The sequence below is a fragment of the Saccostrea echinata genome, unplaced genomic scaffold (assembly GCF_033153115.1).
Source record: "Saccostrea echinata isolate AGI-Se365-2 ecotype Australia unplaced genomic scaffold, CSIRO_AGI_Sech_v1 ptg000012l, whole genome shotgun sequence".
NCBI lineage: Eukaryota > Metazoa > Mollusca > Bivalvia > Ostreida > Ostreidae > Saccostrea > Saccostrea echinata.
Window position 1 is genome coordinate 20,840,623 of NW_026889761.1, and position 21,243 is coordinate 20,861,865.

Below are 21,243 nucleotides of genomic sequence, written 5' to 3' on the forward strand. Positions count from 1 at the left end.
AATTCATATGAAGCAGAATTTGTCCAAAATCTTATACTTGAAAAGAAGAAAACACTTGCTGTGGATATCAACTCGACATTTAGATATATCGATGACGTATTGTCAATTAACAATGATTATTTCCATTCTTATGTCTATACGATATATCCTTGTGAGCTTGAGATAAAAGATACCACAGAGTCTGACACATCTGTTTCATATTTGGATATTTTACTTGAAAAAGACGTTAATGGTAATCAAACAACCAAGCCTTATGATAAACGTGATGACTTTAACTTTTCAATCGTCAACTTCCCTTATGCAGCAATATACCTTCATCACCTGCATACGGGGTTTATATCTCTCAGTTGATTCGATACGCAAGAGCATGCTCTACGTAAGTATAATTTCTAAAACGAGGTAAATTATTGACAAACAAGTTGATGAAACAAGAATATCAACAGTCTCGTTTAAAGTCACCATTTCGTAAGTTCTATGGTCGATACAATGACCTTGTCAGCAAATACAAATTATCATCGAGTCAATTGCTGACTGACGTTTTTCATACTGATTGTTAGGCCATTATTTACACACTGAATTGTCGACAGCTTTTTCCGTTATTTCCCTATCATGACAAGGAGCACGCGGCGGGTGTGACCGGTCAGCAGTTGATGCTCACTCCTCCATGGCACCTGATCCCACCTCTGATGTTTTGGAGGTCCGTGTTTGCTCTGCTCCTATTTTGTAATGTTTAATGGACTTTTGAGCTTGAATACTGTTTGTTATCTCCATATATTTCATAACTAATTCAAAACATCCTGATATGTATTCTATCGTGGAACGGTATTTAAGAAGTTGTACCACTCCAGCCCTATTCTACTGGTGTGATCTTATAATAAAAATATATCTTTGTGAGTAGCGTTTTGAAAGAATTTTTTTTTAATTTCTGTTTTAGTAACCATGGCAACATAATGTTTTTTGAAATAAAAAAAAATATATAAATTTATGTATCTTGTTGTAATCTACGTGAACACGAAGATTTAATAAAATCAGACTAAACTATTTGAAGAGAAACATATTGAAAGAATTTCAAAGAAATTTCTTTTTTAAGTAACTATAAAAACAGTTCCTCTACAATACAATTCAAATAATTAGCCTTACAAACAAAGACAATGTTGCTTTGTCAGCGGGGACAAGTACATACTGATGCTGTAATCTATTTAATTCTTGTTTCACTTCTGCATTGTCGAAGACATCAGGATAGGTGGTTTTCATATTGCGTAATCTGGCGTAATCTTCTACTGAATTCATAATACAAGTATTTTTGAAATTATGACGCCAGTTGAAAGATCGGGGTTTCCTAAACTTTGGCCTTCACATTTCGGGGAGGGATATCGTTCTAGCTACAGTATGAATCCCACAGTGTAAATTACTAAAAAGTTAATCAGTTCAAAAAAGTTTTCTCATCACTCATTTTTTTTTAAATGTTTGACCCAAGTAGATGTCAGGAAGAGAGAAAGAGGAGGGAAAGAGAGAGATTACCACAGGTAATACCCTATACATAACTTTAAAAAAACATATGATCGTAAATCCTTGGAAGAAGACACAATATTTGAAAAGCAATTTTTTCATGTTATGTTTACAGGAAAGTTGAAAGTGAATTTTTTCACTTTGTCACCATAGTGTGACATTTATCCATGTTTTAAAACTGCACATTTTAGAGAAAAGTATGTCGATTAAATAGCTAAATCAAGCTGTTTTAAATAGCAAAATCAAGCTATACCAGTACATATAATTCAATAACAGAGCTTAATTTTAAGAGATTGTCCAAGACCAGTTTAAGTCTTACATTCCTGGTTCAAAGAAGAGTTAGGAATATAACCAAAAGACTATGATCTATTTACTAATAAACATGCATGTTGTGATTGCTTGATTGATTGTATGTTTTTTAACATCCCATTCGATAATTTTTCACCAAGAACGCTATGCACTAAAATAATAGTATATGTTATTTTGACAATAAATTGAATTACGTCATGAGACAAAACTTTACAACCACCTTTTTTAATAATTCTTTTTTTAAATTTTCTTTTAAGTAGAATTAGCAATATTAAAGTCTGTAATTTCAGACTGGTAATGAATTTAGTGTATAATATACTAATATACAAGAGGCCCATGGGCCACATGTTCACCTGATTATTTTACGCTCTATTTGACAAATACGTATATGTATCTTGTGTAAAATGTAGAATTATTGAGGCTTCTTCCCTGGTTACCCAAATATGAAGGAGAGTGCATTTAGAGGCAAACGCTTTAGTGCGGGTATTATTGTTTTATAACAACAATTATTACAACAATCTTGAATTTCTGTTTTAATACAAAACATCAGCTTTGATGAGACTCGATGAATTTATCAAATCTGTCGAGAGAATTATCAAGCAGACAATTCTCTTCTAGAATTTGTCGATTTTTCAGTTCTAATCTTATCATCTTTCTCATATGTATATAGTTACTACTAAAAGAAAAAAGTCTTTTTAAAAATAATCTCACACTAGTTCCAATTTCTTTTACTTTAAAAAGAGAATATAAAACTACATGCATGAGAATCTCAATTCTTTATTCTGGTTACATTATAAGACAAGAGACATAAAATATCTTTTGAAATAAAGAAGATATTTAAATATAAATAAGTGCAAATCTTATAATACGGTAACAATTTTGATGCACCAGATGCGAATTCCGACATCTTAACATCCAAAATAATCTACCACAATCACATTTTCATACATGAATTGCATAATTTTTAGAATAAAAGCTACGTGAAGTCGCCACTCTACAATCTACAAGTTGCGAGAATGCTTAGAAAACTAATCATCACTAAAACTAATGACATAATACGCGAGAAATTTACGGAATTCCACTACTAGACGTATCTAAGACTACCCTGATCATTTCAAAGTATGTATTATGTTCATATTTGAGACTAGAATTTTTAATTCTCATATTAATTAAGTATTTACCGCGTACTGAAATAATCAAGTATATCAGAAGTATAAGTACATAAACAGACACACAAATTCATGAGCGCAAGGACATTTACTTAATGCACATTTTTTTAATGATTAAGGACATTAATGATACCGATGTTTAACTAAAACACGTTTGACTTACAGTTGAAGCTTGATGTAAGATATGCTTTTTGTTTGTATATTCTTACTTTTTGTGGTCCTATTATAGCCAAAGGGGTCTTAGTAGTTCAGTGGATAGAGCGCTGCCGTGATACAAAAGAGGCTCGAATCCCGCTTGAGACTTGATTTCTCACCACCCGTGACACAAGATCAAAATTGGAAGAAACTGAAATCTGTATTACAACTGATGCTTCCATTATTCAAATTAATTTGACAAACTATCGCCTTGAATTCTAGACAAAATTGCCATAATTTTTTTTTCTGAAAACTGACCCTTTCTGCAATCAGGGAGTCATAATTGTGAACAATTTTAATTCTACAATAGATATGCTGCTTGAAATTTGACTGCTTGTTGTCCTTTTGATCTTGGAGATCTTGAATAAGCAATGACAGTTTGGGAAATAATCACCAGCTCAGACATAACAGAGGAGGCAATAAGGGGTGGATATGAAGCAGATGGGAGACCACTTTTTATTGTCCGGGCACAAATTGAAGGCATCATGACGCCTGAAAAATGTGGATTTCATATTCCTGGAGCCCATATTCCATATGGCATGAAGGAACAAGTCATAAATCAGTATGAGGTGAATCATGAATATATATTTGCAATTTTTGGCAAAGTTAGTTGAAGAAAAATGTGTAGGATTTATTGTTTAAAACCAACATTGAATATTCCTAGCATAGAATAACGTGAAAATTTATGTGAGTAAAAATATATGTGACCAAAGTTCTAACATATTGAATAAATAAAATCTATACATTTTGAGAATTTTCTTTTTAATATTCTTCCACCAAAAGACATAGTTCCCATTGGCTCTTATTTCTTGCCTATTTTTATTGCGTTTTTTAAATCGAATGTTGTAAATTTGTATTGTTTAATTCAAATATGTTACAAAAAATTAAATTTCAATTGATAGTTTGATATTAAAGGTTCAGACCAAATTTTAATTCTAAATGTCAAATTACAAAATGTAGCCTTCCTTTTTTGTAGAAATTTGTAAACTTTGTTTGTTGCTCTACATAGCATGGGAGCAGTGATAAGGAGACACTTGAATCTATACTGCATGCTATGGGATGCTTGTATATTAATTTAACAATGTATGGACATTGTGTTCTTGATTCTTGTATAAAAATTGACTGATTGCTGTCCTCTTGTTTTTGAGAAAGCAATTTCCTGTTAGTGTAATAAGAGCTGGATAAGAGTCAGATGGGAGACCATTTTTTTATTGCCCGGCCCAAAATGGAGGGCGTCCTGACGCCTGGCAAATGCAGATTTCACCTTCATGGAGCTTATATTCCATATGGCAGGAAAGAGAAAATTACTGATCTGTTCGAGGTGTTTATTTATCCCTTGAGAAGTGAAGGCTTTTTAGATTGGCAGAAGGCTTTTAACGGCGACTACAAAACAGATAAAGCCATCTATGTTGGTAGAAAAATCCTGGCTTTTTAGATTGGCAAAGGGATTTAAATGGATCCGAGCCACCAAACGTCTACAGGACGGACCATTAAATCTATGTTGGTAGAGTTTTGTACCATGGAAGTTTGGTGTCAGGGAAAATTGCTACTGTTCCACGTCACAGATGTGCATACATAGGATATGGAGGGAACGAATTCAGTATTAAGAAATATTAGGATCTTTGTCAGATAAAATAAAATCTCCAGCAAACTCTGAATTTTTCAATGAATTGACGGTGGCTAAAACTGAATATCGAAGCCTTTTGATATGCAAGGAATAAACATTGTGTAGAAAGCACTCACTCTTTCTTGAATTTTGTAATTTGTTATAAATGAAATGCATATGGTAATAGCTCTATATACTTATAGTATATAATATTCCTTTTTCTTTATGTAGTCTAACAAATTTATAAGAATAAAGATTATATAAAGCTTGTATTGTTTCTTATCTCTAGAACGTATCTGTTGTTCCTTGTAAATAGGTCCCCAGAAAATAATAGTGTCGTTCTTATTCAGCAAAAGCTGATAAAAGAAAATATAGATTTTGTCTTTCTCAAAAATTCTAATGCTATCAAAAATAAATAAATAAAGTTCAACCAGCAATGGATTTTTATTACGAAAAAACTATATTTAATACAAGAAAGGGTTTGAATGCCCTACTGTTTTCTTTGCTGACAGTTACTTAATATGTGTACACATGATTGTCTGACAAAATGTACACTAAGAGAATAAACTGCAAAAACAAATTTTTAGTCCTTTATAAATTAGCTGTCAGATTCCTCGGACACCTGATTTCCCATTTATTTACTCACTGAAAAGCTGCTACTTATAAGACAATTGTAAGTCAAGTTTTCTTACTTATCATTCACAGATTTGATTGATTTATATCATTTAAAATTTGAAAAAACTTGCAATTCCATCACCTTTTAACCCTTTGCCTTTTCGGGCATTCTGATTCTTTTAACCAGTTCACTGCAAAAAGACGATTTCTTTCAAAATTCAATTTCTCATACAAATTATATGGTATTTGTTTTAAAAAAAAACAACGTTATTCAATGAGCATGGCTTTATAAATAGTAATAGCAATGCCATGTTGTCAACAATATATTTTACTCTTATCATCGTTTATTTTTACCTTAGTCTTTGGCTTTTGATTCTGGAATAAATAGTCTGCTTGCCACATTGCATCTCTGTAACAAGTACAAGACTGAGAAGTTAAACACTTTAAACTGTGCTTATAAATAACTTTTTCAAACTCTTTCTCACTTTGAACTTACGGCCTTTACTTGTAAAGGCTTGGTATCAAGTTTGAGACTGAATGATCGAATGATTTCTATCATGCCACAAATGCACAGTGATTTTGAGCTTACCCTGGAACCTTCAGACTTACAATATTCTCTTACAACTTTTTACAAGGGGATTAAAGAAAAATCAGCATATATTATCATCCTGAAACAGTTTTATAATAAAGAGGTTTTCAATTCAGCAATTTCAAATCTTGCGTTTATGCTGTATACTTGTACCCTTTTTGTACGAATTCGTATTTGACATAGACTTTTACATCGCAACACATGAATACAATGTATATATATTTAACTGCAAATTTTTAGGTATATGATAGCTAGTAATGTCAGCATAGGAATGTGTGAAAAAAATCAGATAAAAGCTACCTATAATCTAGTAACATACCGTATATACTCGCCTCTAAGTCGGACCGCCTATAAGTCGGTTGTAATTTTTGAGGTTATTTTGGAGGGATTTGCAATTAACCCGCATATAATCATTTCAAACACTGTGCAAGTACAGGAAACGATTTCATTATATTTGCCCTCTTTTGATCATTAAAAAAGCACACGATAGCAAGAAAAGTGTCAGTAGTTTCACATAATGATTCATGTACACATTAACGTTTTCCTAGATAACACAAGTTCAATATCTTTCCCGTACATTAAATGAAGAAAAAGTTATACATGGGCTATACTTTCTCGGAAAAGTTAATTTATAAACAACGTTTTGACTATTCAAAGGCATGCACGTATTTCTTTAAATAAGACATGAAGAAAATACATGCTCATATATGCAAAATGTTAACTAAAAGCTGTGTTTCAATATCTTTCAACAAATCTGACATTATGAAAATGGTTATCCATGAGTTTTTTTTTTATCTTCTTCATGTACCAAATTTATATCAAGTTTTACATAAAAGAAATTTTCAATAAATTTGGATAGTAGTTTACTTCACACATTGTACAAAAAAATCAAATCATGACCATTCATTTTTACAACCATAAATTCTGAGGTGGGGTTTTTCTCCTTCCTCTATTCATTTTGCCATTGCTCCCTTTAATTTTTCTGATCTTTTTTCTAACTCTTCCTTAGCCTTATCTAGATTAGATCCTTCAGCCTGTTTCCTTGCAGTTTTTATTTTTCTTCGAATAAGAAGAATGACACACAGTCTGTCCTCTATCTCCATTAAGAGAAATTCTAACAATAATTGATCGTTTATCTGAAATCAAATTTCATTGTCTGGGATGGGTGTCAATATCATAAAAAAAATTCATATACTATTGTTTAATATTAATAATTCTTTTTCACTTTTTCAACATATTATTTATCAAACAAAAGGTAATTAATAAATTTTACAGACCTTTGCCTTTATTGAATTCTTTTAGTTTAAGTGAAAGGTTCCTGAGGAATGAACTGGTCTGTAATACTAGCGTAAATGATTCTTAATGATACTTCAAACAATGATTAAAGATGGTTAAAGGTTGCATGAAAATGGCGTTAAGGTGGCTTAAAGATAACTTAATGACGGCCTAAAAAGTTTGGACATTAAGCCACGTATAATGTACAGCTTAAAGTGGTTTCTGCTTAAAGATCTTAACTTCTCTAATCTGCCTTTAAGCATAATGAATCAAATATGTTCGTCCCAGACACTTCGCTATAAGATGTTTTACTGTATAAGTACTAGAAGCTATAGTAGTTATTTAGAAGCCTTAGTGCTCCGTTTATTTCTCTTGGCTATAAGATTTGATCAATTAACATGATCCACATGACAAAGAAGTACGTATTGCTTGACGGAGTAGTTCACAATATTTATTCAATGCAATTGCGAACTGAAATAGTATATAAAGATTGTCCTGAAAAAAATATTACAGGCAAATAATTTGTACATTTTTGATATCGGAAAAATAAAAAAGTGACCTGTATTTTATTATTATAATAATTATAATAATCGTGTATGTGTCTCTTTCATCACATGTAAATTGGCTGAATCTCTCTCTCTCTCTCTCTCTCTCTCTCTCTCTCTCTCTCTCTCTCTCAAAATAACGCATTTCAAGAAATTAAAAAATACTTCTTTTTCTTTGCTTTATCCTTGAAAATAGTTGCTTATCTATTTTGTAGAACGTATTTTTTTCACTTAAACAACTCATTTAAAGCTCGGTGCATACATGTACCAAGCATACTTTTTTAATATACATTTTCCGCTACACGTCATGAAGTGAACATTTCAAAATAAAGTGGTACATGTACTTATTTTCATATACTCAGCTACATTGGTTTTATTATGTAAATTTCAAACACAATGTATTTTTTTATATCAATTGTCACAAACATATTTATGATATGACATACAAAAGTATATCATTAATGAATATAATAAACGACATAAAAAAAAATATAATAATGACCATTGAGAAAGAGAAAGGGAGAGAGAGTGGGGGGGGGGGGGGGGTAGAGGAAGGCGAAAGAGGGAGAAGAAAGTGGATGATAAAGAAATACCTGTTAATTTTAGTACTGGTAAGTATATTCAAGAATTGTAAGATGTCTTTAAGGGCGTGGTTTCAAGGTCTAACACAAGTGAAAGCCAATCTTTCTATTTATTACTAAACTCATTTATTTGATAACTTTTTTTTTGCACTATATATCATTGTTGATAGTAATGTTTTATTGTCTCTGAGTAATCTTTGTAATCTTAAAACCTCATTACGACATTTAGTTCTGTACAGAAATGACTTCATACAGAACAGTTTTGTCTTTAATTTCCTACTATCGGGTATTGGGCTTCCAAATATGGACGTACAGCTATCTCTTGGAAACTCTATATTATGAGCTTTATTAATAATACTAATACTTTTTATAAGTTCCTGACCCTTCTGGCATTCTCACATAATATAAAAAAATGTTTCTTCATATGTCTGACAGAAGATACACAATTTAGTATCTTTCAAACCAATTTTATGTAACATTTTATTTGTATGTAAGATATGTTGATTTATTCTTAATTGTAGCCATTGTAATTTGGAACTTTTTATACACTGAAAAGGAATTTTGAATAGCATTTACCATAAGGAATCTTGAATTTTAAAATGTTTACTCCATTTTACTTTTGGAAAAACTGCTACATGTTCTGTGTTCAAAATATAATACATAGGGTGTGTTCCTTTTTTTAGATAAACAGAATTATTTTAAATAAAAAGGTAGAATGGGCCTTGGGTTTACTCTTTATTTACTTTTTCTTCAGCCATAGTTACTTTTAGGACTTTCTGTAAACTTGTATAGGTTTAAAAAATTGGTTTCTATATTTAAGTTTGCTCGAAGATCTTCTAATTTTAGAAAAGGTCACTTTTCATCTTACAAGAATAAATATTACACCATTGATAAGCCATTAAGAATAAAAATAGGCTTACTGTCAATTTTATGTTTTTATTGTGCCATAATGGCCTAGAAATAAAATCTTCCTATGAATCAATTTTCATTTTGTCTTGTATATTTTTGAAGGCAGTTAATGTAACTTTCCAAAAATTATAAGTTATTCTGCGTAATATTAATTCAATTTAATCTGAACCAGTATAAATTAACTTTTCAATATTAAAAACATTTTGAACCAGTGATCTCCGTTTAGACTTCGCCATTGGGTAGTCTTTTGATCCAAGATGATTTTAATCACTTAATATAGTTATTAACATCAATCATATTCAATCCATCACTCTTCTAATCTTGAGTAATTTGTTTTCTTTTTATCTTGTCCACTTGAGATCTTCATAGAAAATTAAAAATAGCATTTTTTTTAGAATTTACAAAAATATTCAGAAGGTAAAGGTAAATCAATAAAGAGATTGTTTAACTGTGCTATTAACAGTGATTTTATAAGTGAAATCCTACCCAAGGGAATAGTACGTCTTTTAATCCATTGTAGTATTATGTTCTTAATTTTGACCAATTTTTTGTCATAATTAAGTGTTGGAACTCTTGTTCCCATCAAACTACTGTCCACATCAAAATAAAAATCTTATACTTTAAATTGTGTTGTCCATTGGAAATTCATTTCATCCAGTAGTCTTTTGTTTAAATATTCGTTTGCTTCATATCCAGACTATTTGTGTTTTTGAGAGATTAATTTTAAGTCCCGATAATTTAAACAAAATTATATCTTCAATACAATTTCGTAGGGATTGTTCTGCTCCATCTAATATGACTAGTGTGTCGTCAGCATATTGAGACATTCAGGTTTTGCCAAAGGTCAATAACAATACAATACAATAACAAAATACAATAGCTCCAAAACTATGTGGTTTACAAAGTTAAAACTTTTACAGTTTATAAATATATCAATGATTAACAGATAGAAAGTATCACTTGATAACAAATACTTAAAAAAAAATATTTATCGAGAAAAATTCTTTTTTAAAAAAAAATGCATATATTTTTAAAAAAAAATATACCCAATTAATTCTGTACTTTAGTGAAGCCATCATTGCAGAAACAAGATATGTTTATCAATGAAGGGCAAGTTGGACTTCGATAGCCTCTGGAAAGTTGTTTTCCCTTTTTATATTGTCCAAATGTTAAGATTTGAAACCGAAAATACATTGCAATTGGCGAATTTTATAGGGGTCTTGTCTTTATACATGTCATGCTTTCAATAACAGCCTTTCAGAGACCATTCACGTCCAACTTGCCCTTTATTGATAAACATATATTATTTGCGCAATGATAGTTTTCACTAAAAGTACAGAATTCAGCAGGTGCATTTTTTTTTTAAAATATGCAAATTTTTTGAATTTTTTTTTCTCAAAAAATATTTTTTTTTAAATATTAGTTCTCAAGTGATACATTATACCTCACATAGTTTTGGAGCTATTATAAAATAAATTTTTGGACATCTTGACTTTTGGTAAAGCCTTAAGTATTTATCCTCATCAATTTTAATATCTTTAATATTATCATCATTATTTATTATTTATTACAGTAAAAATAAATATGGTGAAATTGGATCACCTTGACGGTAACCACGGCCTAGTTTACAGAAATTGAATAAATGACCTGCTTGAATGATAGCTGATACAATATTACACTGAAATACTGAAATCCATCTTCTTATAGAAGGTCCAAAATTAAAGAATTGAAGGGCTTTATCGATAAAATTCCATGAAACTGTGTCAAAAGCTTTTTCAAAATCAATTATTAACAGCAAATCAAATCGAGGTATATTTCTTTCTTCTGATAATGCATTAGATCAAAAATTAACCGTCCGGTCATGTTACATCTCAAGGGTATGACGGCTTTAAATTTGAACTCCAGAGCTTTGGTCAATTTTGGGCAGTTCCATGAGGATTTAATATTGGTTTATCTAATCTTATTTTATTAATCTTGGATTATTGTGCTTTTTTGTGTTTTGGCAGTTTTGCATATACAATGCCACCGGATACTAGAAGAAAAACCGGGACAAAGTCTATTTAAAAAAACAGAACGAGGAGTGCTCACAGAAGAATGCAGGTAACACAAAGCCACCAAGCTCTCCAATTAACACATTCACAAGTATCCTTACAAACCAAACGAGAACCTACCCACATCAATGCCAGACTTATGGCTTTCTGTGCTCGTGTTAAGACCGTAGCTTATGTCAAAAATATGTACAGCAAGGTTTTAATAGATCTATATGCAGCAAGTGCAGATAACAGTATCTTTGCGTACGGATTTTCTAAAGAAGACGGTTATATGCATGAAAACTATCATCATGATTGTGAACATGGGACGCGGCGCAGACTTTTGCAATACACGAGACACAATGAAATTCATAACACAGCATTTGTCATCACAAGATGGATGGGTGAAGACCATATTGGTGTTCAAAGATTCGTAATCATGGAACAACTAGAAAACGATGTCGTTAATTCTTTGGAAGATTGACTTTTAAATTCATAAGCAGGGTAATCTGGTAATAGATAACTTAAATAGAACTATGATTGACAATAATTCCGGATTTAAATAAAGTTTCCGACTTGGAAAAAAATATTTCGACTTGGAAAACATATATGTATTTTTCCGGATTTAAATGTCTAAACTGGTTTATTATGTTTATTATTCTAGTGACATGGCAGCATATCCGATATATATATATATATATATATATATATATATATATATATATATATATATATATATATATATATATATATATATATATATATATATATATATATATATATATACTGATTTTACAAGTGACATGGAGAATGATATAAAGTCAAGAGGTGTAACTCTATTCCTGAATAATAATTTTAAACACAAGGATCATAATAAAATATCTGATGATGCAAGGAGTCTTTTGGCTACAGATTTTACAATCGTAAACAAGCTTCTGAGTTTAATACCAATAAATGGACCAAATGATGATATACATTCATTTTTGAAGGACTATCAGATATTTTAAAAGATTCATCAAATCAAGATGTTATTTTGGCAGGGGATTTTAAATTTGTTTTGGACCCAGAAAAAGAATATTATAACTATCTTCATATTAACAATCTAAATGCAAGAAGTAAAGTTATAGAAATCATTCCTGACTACAATTTCAGTGATATTTTTAAAGAGAAAAATCCTGATGAAATACGATATACTTGGCGTAAACCTTCTGTAAACAATCAAGATAATTTTTTTTCTTATATCAAGTTCTTTTTTAAATAGTGTTGAAGAAAGTAAAATTTTGAATAGTTATATATCTGTGAACTCACCGATATATCTAAAGATTAAATTAAATGAGAGGACAATTGGAACTTCTCCAAGATATTAAATTTATTGAAAAAAATCAACAAAGCTATTCAGGAAACAAAAGAAAATTATGCATTTCCCATATATTGATGTATCAGATGCAGAAATTCAGTTTACTATTGATGATCAGCTTTTTCTTGAAATATTCTTAATGGAAATTAGAGCCAAAATAATTTTTTTTCTAATTATCTAAAGAAAAAAAAGCAATGAAAAAGAAAAACGGTTAATTTCTGAAAGTAAAAATTAGGAGGAAAAACTATGATAGAAATATACAAATAATTGATGAAAAGAAAAAGGAATTTGAAAATATAAGAGACCACACACTTAGTGAGGAGTAAAGAGTGAGGCTTGGTAGAACATTTACAGGAACCCGCTGTCTGTATCTTTGTTTAACATTTCGTGCTAGATATTTTTCTCATGAATTCAAATACCTGATTTTTAAAGATTTTTTATTCTATGTAGAATTATATAGTGAAAAAAATTACCGGTGTGATACCTTGAAGGCCAAGGTTGTAGCGCAGTAGAATGATAAATTGAAGGCAATATGTAACTTGAAAAGGAAATATGAAGATAACGAACAGTATTCAATCTCGAAAGTCAAAGAAACGATACAAATTTTGGAGCAGAGCAAAGGAGTGAGCATCCCCTGCCGACCGGTCACACCCGCCGTGTGCTCCTTGCCATGATCTGAAAAAAAAATGGAAAAAAATCGGTAGACAGTTCAGTGTATAAGTAATGGCCTTACAATTAGTATGAAAAACACCAGTCAGCATTTGACTTATTGATAGGTTCTAAAAAATTGCGAAATGATGACTTCAAACGAGACTGTTGATATCCTTGTTTCATCAACTTGTTTGTCAATAGTTTGCCTCGTTTAAGAAATTGTTCATATGTATGTAGAAAATGCTATAAAAGGATGCTTCTTCAGTTTCTAATTGACTATATCTATGTGGTTGTGGAGATCAAGTCTTCCAACAATCTGTTGGAATATCCGCGGGTACTAATTGTGCCCCGTTATTAGCAGACCTAACTTTTATCATACGAAGCAGAGTTTATTCATAAACTTCTACATGAAAAAAGTATCTTGCTGTGGCTTTTTAATTAACATTTAGATATATCGATCGATGACGTTTTATCAGTGAATACATTTCTATAGATCTCCATGCGTCTTTTATACTGACTAAATGTCTGCCAAAAATCTCATCGATATCTTAAGAGACAAAAAAGGTTGTGCCCAAAAATGATGCTTAAATATCAGGAGTGTAACATATTTTGTGACATTTTGAAAATTCCATATTTTTCTAAAGATCTGTTACATAAATAAAAATGGTTCATATTGGAAATAAAAGAGTGTCCTGATCAAATTCAATGTATTGGTTATTTGTTGAAATTTAGACTGAAGTAACTTTTGCTTGACCAAGTTATGGTCAGGGCTGATTTTGAAAAAAAAATATACCATGTCAGGAGTGCAACAGATAAAATGTAATGATGCCAAAAAATATTGAATTTAAAAATCTGTATGATAATTAAGTCAAAAAAGGAATTTTGAAAGTGTATAACAATAACCGATTGACCATTTAAAGGCTTAAAGTATTATATGAATCACAAGCAACATTAATGAGAGTCAAATATCTGTGGATACCAATTTATGTTAGAAGTGCAACATTGAGGTTTAGCTCTCCAACTTGGAAAAACTTTAATCAGTATATAATGTTTTGTTTTCCTTTTTGGAAAATAAAGTGTATTGAAAGTTTTTATCAAATAAATCTATCACATTATTACATTATCTGTCTGTGTTTCAGATCAATATTTCCACAGTCAGGATTTCAACACATTTCATAAAGATTCAAGTTCAATAATGAAGGGACTCCTATTCATACTACTGATTAATAAGCATCTATCTGAATAATTTAGTACTAATTTAATAACAGTTTAAATTATAGAAATCTGTCCCTCTTTTCAATTACATCAGTGCAGATGCGTTTTTAGCTTTTCTTTTAATTTTTAAAAAATTTTAAAAACAACACTGAACAAATTGTAAAAAAAAAATTCAGATAATTGCACCATGGCTTTACTAGTACTGAAACAATACACCTTTATCTTCCTTATATATTTAAGCTAGGTTTATGACATAAATAGGGGATACTTTGTTCTAAAAAGTCAGGTTTAAACAACTTTATGCTTTTTAACCAAGACGTATTGGACTATAAAGTTTATTTTGTAAGTTCATTGATAATTATCAAACAGTTTTGTTGCACTTCTGACTGCGATAAGATTTAAAATTAAAATAACAAAACACAAAAAGCCATAAAGTTTTGTCATTATCAAGTGATGATAATGTGCAATCTATATAAAATGTTTCATAGTATTTGTAATAACAAGAAGGTCTTCCGCTGAAGACAAAAGACCTTAGTAAAATTGAAAAAGAAACCTAAGAATAACAAGGTCTTCCGCTGAAGACGAAGGACCTTAATAATCTTAATCATCAGAATCGTTGGAAACGGGAGACCTTAAATATCCGGAATGTCACATTCATACATAGCACGGCCTTGGTCATGCATATTTCGTTTACTACGAAACTCCTCAGGCGTTTAGGTTTTGCAGTGAAAAAAGAAACGCATCCGAACTATAAGCGAACACTTCGGAGGCGGCTAATCGAAAGGTCGCTCTGAAGTGATCCCGAATGGGATGTTGTTGAGAAGGGGTAGCGAATTCGGAGCATCTAATTTTAATTAGATTGCGCATCAGAAAGCAATTCACTACCTACAACCAACAGCACAAAATAGTAAATTACGATTACTTCAGTACAGAATCGATCACTTTCTCGTGTATTACTCGAAAAATTTCAAGAAATATGATGTAAAATTTAATACAACAAGAATATTAAAAATTAATAATCAGTAAATTTAATTCCTTAACATGGATTAAATTGGCAGGTTTTTTTTTTATTAAAAAAAAAATGCTTAAATAAATAAGCATGATATTTCATGGATTTTAACGATAAATATTGAACCAATGTCTTGGAAAAAGGCATAAAGTTGTAATTCACACAAACTATGTTATTCATTATGTCATACAGGTTTGGCATCTCCTGACTAATGTTTTCGTCTTTGCTTCAAAGTAGAGCAAAAATTAAACTATAGTTCTTAATATTACCCCATCTTTTAACTTCATGGTTTGCTCTCTCTCTCTCTCTCTCTCTCTCTCTCTCTCTCTCTCTCTCTCTCTCTCTGTGTGTGTGTGTGTGTGTGTGTGTGTGTGTGTGAAAAGGAAATAATAAATAAAAAGATACTTCAAATTATGTTTATTTTCTCTTTATTTATTTTGGCAGAGGTTATACACAGTTGTTTTGAAAGTTAAAGTATTTCCAAATACACTGTACAATTAACCCTCACTTTTTTTTATTTCATCTGATAGAATAGGGACTTTGCAAATATTTACCTCTACATTTTAACATCCATTTGGTAAACCAATGTGTATCTGTTCTATTTTGACATGGAAATATATGATGAAAATGCCTGTTCCTCAGCCAGTCCCAACTGCAGGAAAGATATATCTCTCCTAAGACCTTAAGAAAGTGTGAAAGTCATGAATATGAAATAAAAACGAGTATATTTTCTTGAAATTGTGGTTATTTTCTAGGAATATCTACTAACAAATCAACCCTTGTCAATTGTCAAGTGGGGAAAAATATGTTTAAATCTCAAGTGTTCTATAAGCAAGATAATTCATGAAATACAATTGCCTGTTCTGTATAAACTACAAATGAATGTTAAAGGGGGAGAGATCATTCGGAATTTCAATTTCCGATCTCCTTTTTTCATGGTGGTCAGTCACATTTCATATTAATGTTCTTTTTCTGAATAGCAGAGCCTGCTGTACTTCTCATCGGGCCGACCTTTCAATCATTACAATATTATTTTTCAGGAATGGAGAGTTGCAAATTACTTTGAAAACAGAATTCGTCATGTTCATATTCTCCTTCCCGTACCTCTACCGAGGAAATACATTGTAACTTAGAAAATTTTAACAAGTTTATTTTCACATAAAGAAAATAAATGCGGCACTGTTGAGAATCGAACCCGGTACCATCGCCTTTGCAGCCAGGTACTCATTGCATCTCACTACGCTATTGAAGCTGTTGATTGACAGTGGATTTAAATAACTTCAGTACACTTTTTTCGCCTTACTTTCTCTAATGTATAAACAAATACTACTAGTATGTTAAATGTATATTTACAGTGTAATTTGTAAATATTCTTTATTATATATTAACAAAGAATAATTAAAAGCATTTAAAAAGGTTGGATTTTACGCGGGTTAATATACTCGTAGCGCTCCATTCGGGGCTTCGGCTCCATTGCTTTTAAAGAATGGAGCGTTACTCGTACATTAACCCTTACGTAATATCCATCGTCGCAAACCACGGTTCTGAGTCCACAAGCTTCCTCAAGTGATAGAGAGAATCGATGTGAATCACCTGTGGGTTACCGACGACGCGTAATATCCTCTCGAGAGCATATAAAAACAAGAGCCCACAATCGAAGTATAAACTGCGCATTTAGCAAAGTCGACATCCTAAAACAGCTACATTTCAGGTAAGTCAGCATGAAAATCTGAGATTTTTTTCGACTTCATTATATTAGGGATGTCAAATTATGGTGGCATATTTATGCCATCCAAATAAATTTTGTCAACATAAGATATCGCGTCAAGTCAACTATCACGTCAAGATAACTTGCTAGTTTTGTCGAGGTACACCAACTTTTATTTCGTCTAGTCAAGATAAGCTATCACATTTTTTGCAACAGCTATCTTGACATGACGAGATTATATATCTTGTATCATGACTATTTATATGTATGTATGTATTTATATAGATGACGTGTTATGGGTGTCTCGGCCGTTTTCCAGAGAAACTATTCGAATCTCTTTTTTGGAAATTATTCTTCAAATTCATCATTGCTATTGAATCAATTTGATTTTTGTATTTTCTATTGGAGGGGTATAATTTTTAAGAGATAAGGTTTTTTGAATATAAACCCTTCCATAAACTTTCTCCGTTAAATATGAAACAAAACAATCCATTTACTTAATTCATAATTTCCATTTTTTCTTAGTTACTGGCATGGCATAAGTAAAACAATTAATGAAAAGAGTCAATCATTTATTAAAAACTACCAATAATAATATTCTAGCCAAGTATTGATCTCTGATAAACAGAAAAATAGCAAATTTATTGAAAGGCGTGGTTTCATCATTCAGAGGGTAACAGTGTTTTTTAACAAATGTTTCTCGGCGAATCAAAGTCAAGTTATTTACATGAAAGTATAACATAATTAAATTCTTTGTTATATATTTCTTTTTAAAAATTACTAACCTAATACCGATCGTTGTAAAAATCATTTCGTCAAATTACACATACACAACCTCTCTCTCACACACACAAACACAGACGCACGCACGCATGCACATACAAGCGCAATCCTTATTGGTCGCAAATTCTTCCTTCGTATTGTCTTCCTACAAATGTTGATTACTGTCAAACTTATAATTCAGACAACTAGTTTACAAAAATTCAATCTAAGGTCTTCAGAGGCTACATCGCATATGGAGACTAGTAATCAAGCTCAAAGTCCATATAAAATACAAATCAGGAGCAGAACAAACACGTCAGAGGTGGGTTCAAGTGCCATGGAGGATCGAGCATCCCCTGCCGACTGGTCACACTCGCTGTGTGATCCATGTCATGATCGGGAAAACGGAAAAAAATCCGTAGACAATTCAGTTTGTAGATAATGACCTAACAATTAGTATGAAAAATATCAGTCAGCATTCGACTTGATGATAGACTTATTTGCTGACAAGGTCATTGTTCCCACCATAGAATTTGCGAAATGATGACTTTAAACGAAACTGTTGATATTCTTGTCTCATCAACTCGGTTGTCAATAGCTTGCCTCGTTTCAGAAATTGTTCATACGTAGACCATTCTCTTGCATATCGAAATGTTGCATTTTACAATGCGGTCTTCCTGTTTTAGCAGAAATTTGTAAATTTTGATAAATTCTAATTTTGGCCAGAATATAGTCCCCCAGAAGGGGTAGAGATTGGGAGATTTATGAATCTATACTGCAAGGGAATGTTCGCATGCTTTAGTGACTATATATACTACTGATGTTTTGACCGTATTTTTTTAAAAGATCGCCTTGTTCTTCCATAATCCAAACCTTCCCAAGCCACTACACTATAATTGCATGGATGTTTATATAAAAATCTGACTTTCTACCCTCTTGCTCTTGAAAAGACAATATGCACGTAATAATATGTGTCTGTCTTATATTCAGAATGGCAGTTTGGGTATCAACGCACGGGTCAAACATACCAGACGAGGCATTAAGAGCTGGGTATGAGGCGGATGGAAAACCACTTTTTATTGCCAAGGCCATAATGGAGGCCAGTATGACACCTGGGAAATGCGGATTTCATCTTGATGGAGCCCATATTCCATATGACTCGAAAGAACAAGTCGTTGATCATTACGAGGTACTGGTTTTTCCTTTTAGAAAATCTGGGTTTTTAAATTGGCAGAAGGCTTCTAACGGCTACGTTCCACCCAATGCCTGCAAAACGGACGATGGAATCTATGTTGGTAGAGCGTTCCACGAAGGGAGCTTAGTGCCAGGGAAAGTCCATGTTGATCACCACTGTGCATACATTTCGTATGGAGGGAAAGAATTCAGTTATAAAGATTATGAGGTCCTGTATGAAGTAAAATAAAACCTGTACGACATTTGGAACAATATTTGAAACTGAGCGTTCTTAAGTGAATATCCAGCCTTTTTATACTTAACTTTTTTTACTTTGAATAATTCTAACACATATATTAATATCTCTGTATTCTTAAATCAACCTTTTGATTATCTTCCCTCAAAGTAAAAGAATAAAGATTATATTCAGCTTGCATTTTTTGTCACTTCTGTGTCTAATTTACGATAGAATTACAAAAAAAAATAAGAGGTCCATTCTTCTTTATTTTTTCCTCTGCCAAAAAGGAAGAAAACAATTTAGCCTTGTAACTTAATGCCAGATCCAGGGCCTCTTTTGCAAAAGAACTTACGACTAAGACCAAAATTTAATTCTTTTTCTTACCTTCTATTTTATTTTAATTTTAAAATGGTTTTCATCTTTTTAAAATGAATTTAGAAAGATGTATTTATGCTTGCAGTTTTACAAAGAATAATCAATTTCGCAGAATTTTACAATGAACCGAAGTTTATGGTCTTAGTCGTAAGTTCGTTTGTAGAACGGTCCCCTGACTATTAGGAGGCAGAGCTTACTAGTAGTTGAGATACGTATCGGCCGATTGTTACGTGGTTTGGTAAACTGATACATAGTTGAGTAGTTGAGATACATATCGGCCGATTGATACGTGGTTTGGTAAACTAATGTATTTCTCTTTCTACAAATGTCAAGGATTTTTTTTAAATTTGTTAATACAACTTGTATCTATTATTTCATCTCCCGATGACAACGGTGCTCGTCCTGTAACACAGGCACTTGTTTCGTGTATGGGGTCACCCCTTCTTTTTCTTTCTACAAGGTTCCTAACACAATTTAGGATCCCCCGCATCAAACTCGTATTTTGTTAATATATAAATCATAAACCTACTTTAAAATGACACTATTCCCTTTGAGAGACTTTTTTGTCAAATACGTCTCTGGTCGAGCCTCTATATTATAGAGATACAAGAATTTCGGTTAGGGTTTTAGTGTACGACAAAACCAGAGACCTCAAAGTGGAAAACTTGAAAGTCTCTGGTTTTATCTGACATTTATAACCCCAACCAGAAGTTTTTGTATCCAGTCTAGAGTCTTAAAATGTATTTAAGTAATTTTCGAGGAACAAATGAGTGGCTTACAATAAAGAGGTTCAACCAGAGATGTCTGAAACGATTTATTTGAAAAGAAAAAAGTCGCTAGAAGCGAACGATGTCATTTTAAAGTAGGTTACTGATTGATGTATTAACAAAATACAAGCTTGAAGAGGAGTACTTGAAATTGAGTTAGGTTAAGGTACCTTATGAAAAGAAGGAGAAGGGGGTGATCCCTTATACGAAACAAGTGTCTGTGTCCTGTAAGCATTAATCAAAATTCAAGAGAGATAATTCATAGTGCAAAATTTAACACTGTCAACTTACGTAATCATTGCATTAACTTGATTGATTGATTATTATTGTTTTACGCCGAGTCGGCATTATTTCAGCCATATTTCGGCGGGACATTAACTTGAATTTATAAATGTTTCAATTTTTGAAAGACCCAGTGCCATTATAAAAATGGGTACAATGTAGAAATTTGTGAGCGTTTTATACATAATACTCTTAGTGTGCATCAGAAGGGTTCAAAGTTTACATCTGGAACGCGCAAAATCAAAATCTGCTTGTTGAAAATCCGCTGATTTCAACAGGGAGAAGACCAAACAATCAAATCAAGAGTTCAATATCAGTTGGATAATGCATAAAATTATTATTTTACATAACAAATACCCTGTGTTAACATAAAT

At 31.7% G+C, this 21,243-nt stretch overlaps 1 protein-coding gene across 1 annotated transcript; it reads left to right on the forward strand.

Moving 5' to 3' along the window:
• The first annotated feature begins 17,182 nt into the window (after nt 1-17,182).
• LOC133186106 (natterin-3-like) lies at nt 17,183-19,643 on the forward strand. The gene is made up of 2 exons (XM_061321381.1): nt 17,183-17,275; nt 19,025-19,643. The coding sequence occupies exon 2, from the start codon at nt 19,026-19,028 to the stop codon at nt 19,455-19,457; it is 432 nt and encodes a 143-aa protein (XP_061177365.1). The 5' UTR covers nt 17,183-17,275; nt 19,025; the 3' UTR covers nt 19,458-19,643.
• The last annotated feature ends 1,600 nt before the right edge of the window (nt 19,644-21,243 follow it).